Source organism: Psittacula echo, assembly GCF_963264785.1.
Source record: "Psittacula echo genome assembly, chromosome: 4".
NCBI lineage: Eukaryota > Metazoa > Chordata > Aves > Psittaciformes > Psittacidae > Psittacula > Psittacula echo.
Genome location: NC_137738.1, coordinates 69,833,438 through 69,849,308, shown reverse-complemented (window position 1 = coordinate 69,849,308; position 15,871 = coordinate 69,833,438). Strand labels below are relative to the sequence as shown.

Genomic DNA, 15,871 nt, shown 5'->3' with positions numbered 1-15,871 from the left:
GGGCGCGCTGGGACTGGTAGTTCTGACAAGGCACCGCCTGCAGCCCTTGCTGGGGTAACGAACTACTTTTCCCAGCGTGCCCCGCGGCGCAGGGGAGGCCATAAAAGGGGGCGGCTGCGGTCCCCGACTCATGTTGGCCGGCAGGTCGGTCGCTGTGTAGGGTTGCATGCCCGGTAGGTGCCTCGGGGGCCGCCCCGCCGCTCCCTCATGAGGCCGCAGGACCCGCCGCAGGGCGGCCCCTCCGCCGCCGTGCTGCCGGCGCTAGAGACGCTGAAGCAGCGGGCGTGCGAGAGCGTGGAGCTGAACGCGGAGCGGCTCAGCGCGTTGAGCCGGGACATCTGGAGCCGGCCTGAGCTGGCCTACGAGGAGCACCAGGCACACGACACCATGACCCGCTTCTTCTCCAGCGGGGAGCTGCCGGGCGCCGCCTGGGCCGTCCAGCCGCGCTACAAGCTGAGCACGGCCTTCCGCGCAGAGTGGGGCACAGCCGCCCCCCAGGCACAGGGGCTGCGCCCGCTGCGCGTCGCCTTCCTCTGCGAGTACGACGCCTTGCCCGGCATCGGGCACGCCTGCGGCCACAACCTCATCGCCGAGGTGGGAGCCGCCGCCGCACTGGGGCTGAAGGCCGCCCTGGAGAGCCTGCCGCAGCCGGCGCCCGCCGCCGTCCAGGTGAGAGCCCCGCCGAGGGCGGAAGCTGCGACCTCGGCCCCTGTGGGTCGGGCGGGTCCTGACTCTGCATTTGTGCTGCAGATCACGGTGCTGGGCACACCTGCGGAAGAGCAAGGAGGAGGCAAAATAGACCTGATAAACGTTGGAGCGTTTGATGGCCTGGATGTGGTTTTTATGGCGCACCCCTCGCAAGAAAACGCAGCTTACCTGCCCGATGTGGCCGAGCACGAGTGAGTGAGCACGTTCAGGTGGAAAGGGCGGGCTTGTGACTAGCCTTTTCTCCCTTCAGTAAGGGAGCTGCTTTGGGAGGGACTGAGCTTTAGGGCTGGGGACCTTGCAAGTGCCCTTCAGACGAGCTAAGTGTGTGCAGTCAGCTAAGGAGCCGGGTTCTGGACACTCTTGAGCCATTCTTCAGAAGTGCGGTGTTCAGCCTAGTGTTAAAGGTCTCTGACTGCACTGGGATAATCTTGTATGTTTCCCAGAAATCCATTCTTGTAATGTTTCTGGATGTTTCTGTTTAAACATCCATTATCGCATCCGTTGAGGAAGAAAAAAAAAGGCAACTGGAGGGGGTCTCATGGATAATAGTTCCTTTCTTTCCTGGTCACCAAGTCATGTAGTCCTCTGTATGCATTTTATTTTAATCAGTTTTAAAAGTGCTTCTGTTATTGCTAAGTTTCTGTGGTAAAACAGGTGAGGTTAGGAACACTGAGTCTTCCTTATCCAGCTACCTCTCTGTTATATTTCATCGTTGTGTTTCTGAAGAGTCTTAACTGGTTATTGTAGTCTCCTTCCAAGAGTTATCCTAACTTGTTTTTTGGTTACTGTACCCTAAGTCTGTATAATTCTAAAAATGCAGTTTTCACTGATAATTTTGTCTTTCTGTGCATTTCAACTCTTGCATTAGCCTTTTGAGTTTGATAAGGTAAGATTGAGAAATCTCCCTTCAGAGGTGATGGATGCAGGACTCTACTGTATGATGCTGGATAACCTTAAACTGGAACACGAAGGCAGCATAGAACTGAAGTGCAGAGTGAAACAACTTGCTACTTCCAAAAGCTTGGAATACTGAGTTTGTCATGATTTACGTAATTATGAGATTCCAAAGGTACAAGGGCTGTTTCAATAATGTAATTTGTCTTTAGTTGTTTCCAAGTAATTTAATCACGAAATTGCTAGTACTTCTGTATCTGCAACCTCTGAAAGCTGGCATGTGCCTAAGGTAAAATTAACACAGTAGGATAATTGTGGTGGATACATGCCAAAATTTGCTGATTGGTGTTTGCTTATCCTTCACTTAATCTGCCTATTTATTGTTGGTCAAACAGGATCCACATTCTTCTGCTGATACTCTTAGACTGGCTTAGGGTGGTATTGTTTTCACCAAAATCTGTTGGGTTTTTCTAAGAGTATGTGACATTTGTGCAGCAATAGAAGTATAAGAAAAGGAATACTGAAAGAACCATTTTTTTTTTTTTTTAATAAGCACAAGTTTCTTGTGATGGGGAAAAAAACCCCGTGACTTTCTGCTTGACTTTGCCTCCTTCTCTCTTTTTTTATTGGAGAATATCTAGGGATCTGTCCTGCTGCCTTTGTGAGTAGATTTGAGGGATTGCAGATAAGTTTTCTATCTGGGTTTCATAATGATAAGAAATTCTAAACATATACTTTATGGAATAAGATGTATGGTTGTCTTGGAGGATGAGGGGGAATGAAAAAGGGCATGCTTGGGTTGTAGGCAGTAGCAGGAGGTGTTTTCTGCTGCAGCAGTGCACTCCATTGTGTCTTTCTTTACTGTCCAATATTTAAGTGCCAGTATTAACAGCATGGTTCAGAGTGTGAGGGTCAGCTGAGGATAAGTGGCTAAGTTGGCATTTGTGCAATACAAGCAAGTTAGGCTGGTCCTCTCTGGCTAGAGACAAGTGTGGAACTCTTTGAGCTTGAAAATGGATTTTTCTTTGTGTGAGTATTGAGTACAAACAGATTTAGTTAAAATCTCTGCTACTGGCAAAAAATGAATAGTTGTGTATTTGATAAATAGCAATACCTTATGTAGTTAACAGTATTTAATATTTGCCTTTTGTGTAAAAAGTTTTCATATAATTTGAAATATTAAATTGTAGAGCTAATATAAATGGCCCTCAGATGAAGCAAAGCATGAATGCTTACTGCATATGTTTAGGTGCAGTATTTTAACTTCTGTGTAGTTTGAGGATAGCCTTTATTACTAGATCTTTTTCCATCAGTATTTTTGAGGTGTACAGGGAAAGAATATCTTTGCTGTAGCACAGTAATCTGTATTTTATACTAGGCTTTACTTTTACTACACTTAAGACCTTTTGTTATTTAGACATGGATATGTGATGTTATTAATGTGCTTTTGCTGCGTTATGCACTGTACACATACATATGTTTGACGAGAATTAAGGCAACTTATAATTTTAATTCAGAGAAAAGGGGTTTTTATCCTCTGAGAAAAATGTTAGTAACTTTAAGACTCAGAACAGTCAGGCAGTATAAAAAAAAGTCTTGGAGGAATCCAGTATGTGAAGCCTGTACTTCTCAGGAAGAGGCTGTATAGTGATGTATTACTGGTAACTTTTGCATATTAGGCTCTTGATATTGTTCAGTTTCATTGGTTTTCTAGAAATCTTTAAGCATTTTCCTGCATTCAGAGATAGTTCAGCTTTACACCAGTGTAGTGTTAGGCAAATTGTTTGGTGGTGTTCTGCACAAAATTGAAACATTTCTCTGAACAAAAGGAACTTTTTATTTTAGAGGTTTTTTCAGTGAATGGAAAAGAAATAAGCAATGCCTTTTATTTCCTAGTGTGACTGTGAAATACTATGGAAAAGCTTCTCATGCTGCTGCTTATCCTTGGGAAGGAGTTAATGCATTAGATGCTGCTGTTCTTGCATACAACAATCTGTCTGTTTTAAGACAGCAAATGAAACCGACCTGGAGAGTTCATGGTGAGATCTTAATTAAATCTAATGTCTAGCAAGTAAGAGCTTAGGCTGTTGAAATACTAACTTACAAAATCCCACAATTTAAAGTATTGCATTATTGCACTAAATTATTATAGTCTCTTCAAGTATTATGAAATAGCAGAATTTCTTTTAAGTAGCTTTCTGTCACCTTTAAAATCATGTCAGTGTCTAGTACTAACTTCTGAAAATAGGTTTATAGGTCGGATTCCAAAGAGGACTGTGGTACCTAGGTAGAGGCTAGGCAATTTTTAAGTCTTTGCACTTTGAAGTTGCAGTTCATAAAGGAACAAAAAAAGTGCTAAGTTTATTTTGGAACATGGCCTTGAATTCCTTAAAGTTAATGTACATGTTCTTGCAAAGGTGTAAGGTTAAATGTGTCCGAAAAAGTGTTACTTACTGCAGGATTTTTTGTAGTGGGCATTCCATTAATTAGATGATATTTATTGGAAGGGTGTCGGGGTTTAGAGTGATTGAAATTTGTTTGCTGAAGTACAAAACCAAGTGATGGCAGAAGCCTGTAGTTTTAGTTAGTAGCCCAATCAACTAGATGTTCACTGGATTCTAATATCTACTAAAGAGTAGAAAAGTCACTTTTGCAATTAGACATGCTAACCGTTAAGCTTCACTCATACTCCTTCAGCATCATGCACTTCTTTTTCTACAGTGAGAAAGTTTCAGAAGTTGACATGGAAGCTGCCCTTCATCTCTAAACCCAGGTTTCCCTTATTGCACCCCACACAGCTTTTTTTCCAGGTTGAAATTAAGAAAGTTTGCCATTTCTGCAGGACTTCTGAATGTGTAGAACTGTTTATTTGGAATACTTGTTATGAGCTGAAAACACATACAGAAGTTCTGAGCTAATCATTATGCCTCTTAGTGCTTGTGCTGTATAATACATGTGTGTATTTTGCTCCAGGATATCTGTATGGAGTCTGGAAGGCCTAACTGTTTGCAGTTTTGCTGTGCAGCAATACCCAAATTAGTTTCACACCGTGGGCATAGCCTCCCTATCCTATGGCTTTGTAGGAAACAGGGTGCTTAATTATGAGTTCTGGTGTCTGAAAGCCGAGTGTTGCAGGTTTAAGGCTGGAGGTGCCTGAGTCTTCTATTGAATCTAAGCATAAACCCCTAAATAATTTCTTCATAGTTTCTAGAAGCTACATGGATAAGGTGGGCAAAAAGTTAAGTATCTAAACAAGCCTCCTAGAAGTAACTCTTCCTGAAACACAGCAAAACTTAAATTACTGTGTTACATCTGCTGTCATAAACCTGATTTTCAAACTGGAAATACTTAAAATACTTTTGGGAAAGTATAAGCAGCCAGAATGAGATTCAATTTTAGGAATGCTTGCTTTAGAACAGTGTGTTGGAGATCTCGTGTTGTAGACTTGTAGTAACAGCAGTGGCTGACTGAAGTGATCCTAAGAATCTTAGTTTTAACCCACTAACAGAAACTGAAATAATTTCCATTACTGAAGTCTGGAATTTCTAAGCCATGTTTTATGTACCTGAATATTGTTGTTTTGAGTTTGTCTGATACTTCATGAGTAAATGTTGCCCTCTTGAAATACAGGAATGTAGATTTCTTTTTCTATTTAAGAAGTTGTATTAAACAGGTTGTAAAAAAAACCCCAACAAAACAGTTCCATCTAAAAGGGCAAACTGGGTGCTACTAGTCATGTGCAGGCAGCCTACTTTTAAGCTAGATAATCTATCCAGTCCTTATTGCAGCTGCTTTGAATTTAAGTGTAAACATACTCTCAGACTCTATCAAGTTCTGTTTACAAGTGGAAGTTATTTACTTATTGAGCTACTTGTTTTGAGCATATGTTACATTATGTGTCCTGCAAACTTGCAGGATTGCCTGCTGGTTCTTTTCCTGTGCTGTTCCTTTTGTTATGGACTAGAACTGATAGTGGTTTAAATCAGCACTTTGTCTACTTTATTCGAGAGTGAAACGTTTTGCTTGAGGGGGAGTTCATAGTCTTAATAGGTTTTCTGCACCAGAAGTAAAGATTTGTTGCCCATTTGCCTCCTGATAGTGCTGTCATTTCAGGTTTCAGTGACATGCATCAGTAGCTTTGAGCAGTATTTCCATTTAAAGTAGATAGTTTCTCAGGTTCTACAGAAAACAAATCTTACTCCACATATATAAATTGAGGGTAGGAGGCCAGGGAAACAAGCAAAGCACCCTGTTGAAAGCAGCTAGCTGTTAATGCATTGAAATCTTAATATAGAATTGAAGTCTACAATGTTTATTGTTGAAATATTTAGGTATTAAGGCTCTGACATAATTGAAACTGTGTATTTGGCACATGTGTAATTGAGGGAATAGTTTCAGCTCAAACTTCACTCTGGAATAAAACTACCTATATTATACATTCCAGTATTTCTAAAGAATTAGTACGAGGAATTTAATGAACTTTCTGTGAACTGCAACATGCACATTGCTCTGGTATTGTTGAGCAGTGCAACTTGGCTTCTCTCCAAACTGGCAAAATAAGTTGGAAAACTCTAAAAGTTGGAATCCAAGATAGCCTTTATAACAAAATCTTATTTCAATGGCAGCCATCTTGCTTTATATACTCTGCATTGAATTTCAGGGTATTAATTACAAATGCTAGTTTGGCTTTAAGGTTTATAACAGATGTCTAACCAAAGAATGTAATGAAATTGTGCTGGAAAATATACACATGTTCCACTTAATCTGATGGGATGAAGAAACTTTATCCACGTATTGTATTTTTGACATGCTTTGTATGTCATGCTCGACTGATGTGTTGGTTTTTGTTTATGTATTTAGTTCTTGAGCAAAGAGTTTCATGGCAGAGCTGAAGAACAAGCAATTGTAGTTAACACTGATAATATGACTCTTCCCTTTCTGCAGGTGTAATAAAAAATGGTGGTGTGAAACCTAACATCATTCCTTCTTACACTGAGCTGGAGTTCTACTTGCGTGCCCCTTCAATGAAAGATCTTTCTGTTCTGATCGAGAAGGTAGAGAACTGCTTCAAATCTGCAGCACTAGCCACAGGATGCAAAGTAAGAATGTATTCATGGTCATGTGTTTAATATATGAAGGTAAGGTAGGCTGGAATAGGAAATGGAGGCTTAACAGCATTTGTCTGCTTGGTGTTTAGCCAGAATATGCTATTTGTTATTTTGTTGCTGCATCCCCTGAAAGAAAGCTTTGGTTTATAAATAGAATGACACAGCATCATAGAAGAATCTAGGTTGGGAGAAACTTCTGGAGGTCATCTAATCTAAGCCTCTGTTTGGAGCAGTACCAGTTAGAGCAGATTGCTTGGTGCCACGTAGTCTTCTGAGTATCTCCAAGGATGAAATCCCCCAACCTATCTCAAGTGCGCTACCCACCTCATGGTGACCAAGGTTTTTCCTGATATTTAGACTGTGACTGAGCAGTGAAGCAGAGTTTGCCTGGAAAGATTGTAGTGTTTCCATCCTTGGAGATATTAAAAAGCTGCCTTGATATAGTCCTGGGCAACCAGCTCTAGATGACCCTGCTTGAGGAGGGGAGTTGAACAAGATGATTTCCAGAGCGGGTTTCCAACTTCAACCATTCTGTGATTCAGTTAGCAGTCTTTTTTTTGTTTGCTTATTTGTTTGCTTTTAGTAAATGGAAATGCTTCCTGTAGCTGGTTCCAGCAATATGATTACCTTGCAGTGTATTGCTAAGATACATGGTTCTATGTACTCTATAGTTACAGGTTTGATTAATACAGCTGTGAAGAGAATGTTAGTGCTCATCAGAACGAATAGATGTGGTGTACATGAATGTGAGTTAGTGAGATTTAAGGTCTGTTTGAGGTATTGCATGCTGTTTACTTGTATGGCCTCTCCATTCTAGCTAGAAAAGGATTTCACAAAGTTAAGATCTCTTTTTGAAATTTGACATTGGTATGTTTTTTTTACATTTGTTTTCAAACTTCTTGCTGGTGTGAAGTCATTTATGGGTAGGGCTGTAGTACTGGATGTGTTCTAAACAATAGTAAATCTGGTGAAAGCCTAAAATGATTTCTGTGTAGTTTAATAGTACCTGCAGTGGAAACCTTTAGTCAGTTACAGGTGTTGCCTATTTTTGGAAATGATATCAGTGAAATCCATGCTTCTGGAATTTGGCTGTCTAGTGCAAAGTTGATGGAACACCAGCTGTGTTTTGATCAAGGGTAATACTTGGCAGAATGTTGGATTTCTGAAAGAAACTTAGCACGTATGTCTGTTTTGACATGGACTGGAAGTATCGATATGTACTTACTTTTTCTGGTCTTTAAATTGTTTTCATTAAACTGCCTGAAGTTGGAGAAAAACTTCTAATAACTCAAGTGTTTTGTCTAGGTGGAAATAAAAGGTGGTGAAAATGATTACTACAACGTGCTTCCAAATAAGAGCCTGCAGAAAGTTTACAAGGAGAATGGAAAGAAGCTTGGAATAGAATTTATATCCGAAGACTGTATCTTGAATGGTTTGTCAGGTAACTCCACCTGCGGTTTTTGTTACAACTTAAGCTTAAGTTGATCAACTCTTTAAGTGTATAAAAGAATGGGATAGAGCTAGGTTAAACATACTTTGGTCAGAGGAAAAAGCCAAATTAGAAAGTTGAAGCTCTGTAAAAGGATCATACCTCTGGCCTGTGTTTCTGTATTTGTTGTAGAAACTAGGAAGTTTTCCCAACAATAGTAATTTTCTGAATAATATTTCTGAAAATATTTCTAATACGAAACAACTTGGTTGGGGGGAGGTATGGAAGGATGGAAAGCGAAGAACAGTCTTCCTGAGAACATGGAGGATGTGTAATGAATTGCAGCCCATTCTGTTGCTTTCAAATGCAGAATCCTGGTTTGCTGTGAATGGAGATTGGACTTTATTTTCATGAACCTTGTTTAATAATATTTCCAAGCTTACATATAAACAAATTTGCTAGCATCTGACTAATATTTGAGAGGGAGTTTTTTAAGAGACTTTAAGTGGAAGTTTAAGCATCTCAGTAACCCTAATTTAAACCTATTTCCATTAACAGATAATTTTATGCCTCTAACTTTAGTTCATGAGTTCAACAGATTAGTTTTCCAAAGGGTGCTGTTCAAGTAGGTGTTCACTTCTGAGTCTTGACTATGTCTTAAACTTTCTTGGTCTCTCAGAGCTAAAGTAATAGGAATGTGAATTCTTGAAAACTCAGGTGGGTTTCTCATTACTCATAACTTGTTTTTTTTCAGAATCTTTCTGCAGGAGCTCTGTTGAAGTCTTCAGTACTGATCATAACTGTATATGTAAACATTTTTACTCCACTTATATCAAAGGTTTTTTTCTCTGTGTTTAGAAGGAAGAGATTGTTCTCAGTAAAAAGTTGTTACTCCACTTAATTTCATTACAGCACTAGTCTTCTCTATATTAAATGCAGAATATATTTGAGATCTTGGTGTTTGGGGACAGAGTTCTCTAAACTTTTTTCTTCCTTGTGGTATAAGTAAAGTTTACAACTTTGCTCATTTAGCCTAAGAAAGGGTCTGAGGAATGTCCCTTAGAATGTATACTTTAATGAAAATTTTTGGAGCTCTGGTAGCAGCTTCCTTCGAAACACTGGTTTAAGGGTGAAGATCCTGAATACTCATGATCTTGCATTAAGAGGACTTCTGATGAGCTTGGTACAGACACTTAATTGTAATAGTGCTTTCATATGTAACTTACACGATGTGCAAAATGTTAACTCTTAACTTGCTTAAACTGAAACTCCCCATATGCCTGTCCTGTCCTTAAATTGCTTGTCAAATGTCAGAATGTGCTTGAGCGACTGCTTTTTTTCTCTCATACTACAGTAGGCTTTACTGAATTTTCTTTCCACAGTTACTTTTCTGAATTTTTGCAGTGAGGCTTCAGGAGTGATAACAGACCACAATCTCTAGAGACATAGGAGTGGAATTTTGTATGCTACCCTTTTTGGGGGGGGTTGAATGTTTTGTCTCATCTTTTTCAAGACCTCTATTTCTGTTTAGTTTTCATATGGTTTTCAATGTTTTCTTTTAGGATATCAGTTTCTTCTGTTGAAAGGGAAGGAAGATAGCTCAGTTGCTTCTCCATGTCTGTGCAGCAGAAAAGTCCTTAACAGATGAGCATACTCGCTGCCACCTCTACATGGGTATTAGTATCGGTCTGCTCACAGGTATCGCTCTAGGCAGCTAAGCGTTACAAAGAATTCCTTCAGTCCGTCAAATCATACTACATTTTGTGTGCCTTGTGCACACTCCACTCATTTGGCACACAGACAGGATGATGTGAGATAATGTGAATCTGAGTTGGCTTTGACCAGGTGACATAACCTGGTTCTCCTTCTGCTGGTAGAGTGGCTCAACTCCAGGATAATGATTACCTCCCAAAGCAGATGGCCTAATTTAGCATGCCTTAGTTGAGGTACCCACATTTGTGATAACTTTGGTACTTTTAGCATTCGTGGGTTTCGTTGGTGTCCTGTGCACAAGACTGGTATAGATGATCTTATGGCGCTAGTATGTTTTGAAAATACCACTTTTGAAGCTTGAGGCTGTATATAAATGCTTCATGGAATCTTCTGCATTTTTCCCTCCATTCATGTTTGTGATAATACTGATTTCCATTATGTGTTCAGTGACTTGAAGAGGTTTCTGTGTCAGCTTCAGGATATATTTTTGAAAGGCTGGAGCCCCCAGTACCTTTCTTTTGAAGATAGCACACAAGTCTATATATTGCATTGATAATTGTACAGTTATTTATGCCTCTAGAAGGAATTCCAATTCATACATCTCTAGCAAGCATACAGATCCAGATGTTTGTATGGAACCCAGTGGAGTAACTGACGTTTTAAACATGGCACTAGGTTAATACCACAAAAGGGTGTAACATTTTTTTCTGAAAGAGGGAAAGATGTGACTGATGTTCGTGAAAAGCTGCCTGGATTTTGGCTTGGTAAGCTCTCCATCCTACTAGAAAATACCAAGTTTTAATCCTTTACGTTCTGCAAAAATAACTTGTGAACTGGTAGTAGATTGGATATGGATATAAATTTAAGTGGAACTACATGCCCAAGAGCTGGGATGCACTGAAATCTTCCATGCTTCATTTGGTGAGTGAGAGCAGGGAAGAAGGCCAACAGTCTTTCCAGAAGTATGTGTATTAGGACTTAGTAAAGCAAGTTTAGAACTCTTGGCCTAGTCTGGAGTAGGCAGAACTTCCAGACTTCTGGTTTGTCTTTCCAGACTGACCAAAAAATGGAGCAGTACTCTAGACTACTAAAAATTAAAATAACTTGCTGTGCCGAGAGTTGGATTTTTTCCAAATGCACACTGAATTTATGGGAAAAGATCATGGTTTTGGGCAAGTGTTGCCACTTCAGCTTGTAGGCAGAGCAAAGAGCAAGCTAGTCTTGTCCTCTTTGATCACATAATGTAGGCTCTATGGACTCGCTTTTAATAAATACCTGTTTCCAAGTAAAATCTATATCCTTCAATCGCTTCATTACTGAATCCTTAAGGCATTGACGATACCTTCTCTCCATAAAGTATTGTGATATGGAGGCTACATGATGTGTTACAGATAACTTTAAATCTTAAGAACAGGCACTATGTAATGCTTTGCTAAAGAAAAAGATCTTGCAGCTCTGATTGGCCTGAAAAAAGTTAAATGAGATCTTAGTTGGTAATCCCTATTTTCCCCCACCGTGAAACAATGCTTCCTTTGGAATCTGAATTTCACAGTAATTGATATGTTGATTTCTCTGATTTCTAAATGTCGTTTCACCAAATAGTGAGTGGGTTGCCTGTTTGGGTATTAAAAAATTGGGGAGGGGGTAGTACTTGGGAAGTAGTTGCAAACTCTTGGATGATTTACTGTGGAGAATCTACTGTTTCTGGGTGGAATCATTAGAAAAGGTAGTACTGTGAGATACCAGTAGCTAACGTAACACTAGCTAGGCATGAAAGCATTAAAATCTTAGCCATTGCTATTAAGAATTTTATGTCTACAAAGTACGAGCATTATGCCTGGAGTTTAGTCTGATCTTGTTATTTTAAGAGTGTTTGTGCTGCTGAAGGTTTCCATAACTTAGAATAATCCAAAGGCACATGAAAAAAAATAGTTGTCCTCAAGCTGGTTTTGTTTAAAGATAGATTGTTCCTACTTCAGAGTCCCCTACCTAATGCTGAATATTTGCATATTGGTGAAAAGTGGGCTGTAGCAGGAAAATAGCTGAACTACCTGGTACTCACAGGGTTTGTAGCTTTCATTGTTTCTGAATTAACAGCTTACTATCAGGAGATGCTTATTAAAAACAGTAAATGGAATAGAGACATGCTGGTAAATCTTCCCTGCAGTCCAGTAACTGATTATTGATCATAAGCACAGTGGAGAGCGGCATCTGAAGATTGCTAGTTAGGGAAAACATATTGGTGATGAAGACTTCTGTATGGATGACTCACTAGGTATGCTTTTAATATTTAGTATTTGGGGTAAAGGATACTACATTTTAGATACGGGCTGGAGATATCTTTCATGCATTTTCTTACAGCATTCGAAGCTCTTTAACACTTGTTCATTAAGAAAATTTCTATGCTGCTTCTAGGTTCCACAGACTTTGGAAATGTGACATTTGTAGTCCCTGGGCTTCATCCTTATTTTTATATTGGCTCTGATGCATTGAATCATACTGAGCAGTACACAGAAGCTGCAGGTGAGTGGAAGTGAAAAGGGCTAGAGGTTTGTATTTGGAACCTTTGTGCCTTGTAGGGACTGGTTCCTAACTTTTCACTACAGCAGATCTAGAAATTATTTAAAGTTACAGAGGATTAAAGCTTGCACATGCTTCTGTGGTATTCAGAGGTAGTGTGCAGTAAATGTATAAAAATCTAAGTACTAGATCTGAAAGTGGCTACATGTGAAATGAACTTACTTTCTTCAAGCATGGTGGGATCTGAGCTGAATATGGACAATTAGCGTAGCTAACTGTAGAGTTGCAGAAAAAAGCTGACAAAATGTAGAATGTGTGTGTGTGTGTATTTAAAGCTGAATGTATGTGGGAAGGATGACCTCTCCTTGTGCTAAAAGCCTGACTTAGTATGCCATCTAGACAGGAGAAATTAGAATGATTATTCCTAGCAGCATATTCAGAAGAGCTTCTATACATGAGCCAAAAGGTGAAAGTAATTTTTACTCCTTAAAGCACAATACTTGGGAAATGTAATAGAGATAATAGTATAAAACTCTGCATTTTCTAAAAAGAAAAATGTGAACACTCACTTTTCTGATTTCAGTCTTATTTATGTCAGTAGCAGAAAGTTAAGTACTTGCGTATGAAAACTTATTTTGAGGCGTCAGAAAATAGACATACTTCATGCAAGTAGATTTTTAGGAAACTGTTCTTGCAATTGAAACTTGAAGGTCTTATAGAATATGCCTTATGCTAATGGTTTGTGTCTAATACTAGTAGTCTAACCTGAAATTTCTCTTACTGCTTTTCTGCAGGGTCACAGAATGCTCAGTTCTATGCTTTGCGCACAGCAAAAGCTTTGGCAATGACAGCACTGGATGTCATTTTCAAGCCAGGTCTTCTAGAAGAAGTCAGGGAAGACTTTAGACAGGTGAAGCTAAAAGAAGAGGGGCAAATAAACCCAGTAGAACATATCAAAGAATCTGGAGTTGGCATAGGAGCATGTGCATCCCATTAAACTTTATTCAGCTTCTCTCAGTAGGACTGACTTCATGGAGATGCTGTATTTAAATCCCGAAAGGGGCTGGATAAACATATAGCTGAAGAAATGTTCAATTTTGGGGGGGAACTTTAGGAAAGGCAAACAGTATCATTGTTTTAAAAAATGTGCAATTTCATCTATCTGTAATGTTTGCTGTATTCAATATGGCGATGAACTCTGGAAAGAAATCTCAAATACGTTGTCTTTAAGCTGCAGTGTTGAATAAAATGATAGTGTTTAGTTCCCTGTCAGTGATTTTCTATGTATTGCTAAAGTACTATTCTTTATAGGGGAAATACGACATCTACCTGGAAATGCTGGTTCTAAAATAAGCTCTGTTCACTTGGTAATCAAAGGCTGAATCAGATCCATGAAGTATTTCTGTCTGGCCAGTCACTTTCTTGGCCAGTCACTTATCACAAGATAGAGGCTTAAAACCTGAGCTGGTTTCACTGGAAAGAAGGGTGTATGTTTGGAAGAATGCCTGATTTTGACAATAGTAACCTCTAGCAATGGAGCAGAGCCATTTGTATGGAAATGGCATCTTTAAAGTTAGATTGTCCTGAAATGCATTGACTTGCCTCATAACAGTTTTGGAGGTGGTATGGAGAAGTCATTGATGAACAAATTGGAAAGCAACTAAATGTTTATTTGTTTAAATTAACATATTTAAACCACTGCAGAGAAATGCATGTGCTCCTTTTTTTAACTTGTACTCTAAGGCAGTACCGGTGTGCACACGAAGTGTTGCACTAGCCTAGCTGATCTGAAGAATTTGTGTAAATCTAGCTGACACAGTGGGAATCTTTCTCACAAAGTTGCAAGCCTGGTACTGTGAAGCAGTAAATGAGGCTAACCTTAAACTGGTGTGTGCAAACCAGTAAGCTCTTGAGAAGTTTGCACTGGGGATTGCTTGTGCAGTACCTGGCTTCTCAAACCTGTTTGTTCCTGTATCCTGTAAGATAAGTAGATGTGTTAAGTCTTGCCAGTTGTCCTTCCTGTGTGTTAATTCGTTTAAGCCTTGTTATTTTGCTTCCCAGAAACACTAATATTGCAGGTTTTACCTAGGTTGGTGTTCTGTGTGTCCAAACATGTTAGGAATTTTTTTTTCTAATTCAGTTTTTAAAGGATTGCTTGAGTACGTAGGGAAGGAACTAATCTTCTGTTCAGATACAAATTGCTGAGTCAATGGACAGACTGAGTGAAAAAGCAGCTTTCTGGCTAACGTTTTTCTAAGCATAAGTGTTATACTAAGCTTCTGAAAAGTAGTCAAGCAAACTGTGTTCCCCAGGAAGTTGGAATACCCAGAATAATTTCAGAAACCTGATTTTTCTCAGAACCAGTCTCTAAATGGTGAACTCTAGAATTCTAATAAGAATTTATATTCTATTAATTTTTATATTTAATTTCTAATGTTGGAAAGAAACAGATTCCTTAGTTTAACTGTGCACTCCCTCTGTATTTCTGCACACTTTTTAACACAGACTTCCAGCTGCTGTTTATGAATTCTTTTGAGACTTTCCTTTCTTAGAGGGATGACTGTATGTATGACTATACAGCCTCTATATGTTGTGTAGACAACTTGACAGTTTTTAGACCTTCTGATACTTCAGCCTCTGTGCTTGTAGTAATAGGACACATACTATCTGTTAAATATATGAAATGCTCCATGTCCTTTGAAAAAGTAACTGATTATCTAAGTAGAGGCTGTTAAAGGGGTTTATTTTGTATTACAAGCCAGTTAGTTGAAGAGCATGACTGTAAGTACTCCAGGTTCCAAGATGGTCTGTCCTTACACCAGTGTCCTTGCTTTCAGTAGTAAGCAGTTTTGACAGATGAATACATGAAACAGGTGAGGGTTGGACTCTGAGTTACAGGTATGTCCAGGATTGTAAGTTGGATACTAAATTGAACTGAAATTGGTCCAAGGTTTGTCAAAGGAACTTTCTCTGCAACTTTTGACTTAAATCCTGCCTTGCCAGTTGTCAGACACAGTTACAATTCATTAAGTTCTGTTGGGTTAGCAAAGTGGTTTGTGAATTTCCTTAGCGTCTTTTTATTTCCTCCTGCATGAGCTGCTTACCTTCTTGCTTTGTTGCTTTTAAGGTGCAGTGTTGGGATCTTAGTGATTGCGATACATGCTGCATTGTTGTTTCCTACTGGCTGATGCGTGTTACAGCCTTTTCAGGTCTCTTTGTCCAGACTAGCTGGCTGTTGGCTGCATCATGCCCAAGATCATTTAATTAAGCATTTCTGAATTAAAATCATGTCCTCATTTTGTTGTAATTGTTGCAGGAATTAAAATGAAACTGAAGTGCTGATTAAAGATGAGTTGATATCAATAAAACAGTTCAATTGTGACTGAATTTTCTTGTCTTTTGATTAATATTGGGATGCTGCATGCCTTCATTTGAATAGCGTGTTTGATTCCTCCCCCAGTTTGGTATGATTATGTAAGAATTAGGGTGTGTAAGCTTT

The 15,871-nt window shown here is 39.4% G+C and overlaps 1 protein-coding gene across 1 annotated transcript; it reads left to right on the top strand.

Moving 5' to 3' along the window:
* Positions 1–207: 207 nt before the first annotated feature.
* Positions 208–13,562, top strand: PM20D2 (peptidase M20 domain containing 2; the record flags this gene model as incomplete). Its single annotated transcript, XM_080616535.1, has 7 exons — positions 208–669; positions 751–899; positions 3,499–3,641; positions 6,547–6,701; positions 8,016–8,151; positions 12,268–12,375; positions 13,167–13,562. 7 exons carry the CDS (start codon positions 208–210, stop codon positions 13,367–13,369), a joined length of 1,356 nt encoding a protein of 451 aa, XP_080472661.1. The 3' UTR covers positions 13,370–13,562.
* Between the last annotated feature and the right edge of the window lie 2,309 nt (positions 13,563–15,871).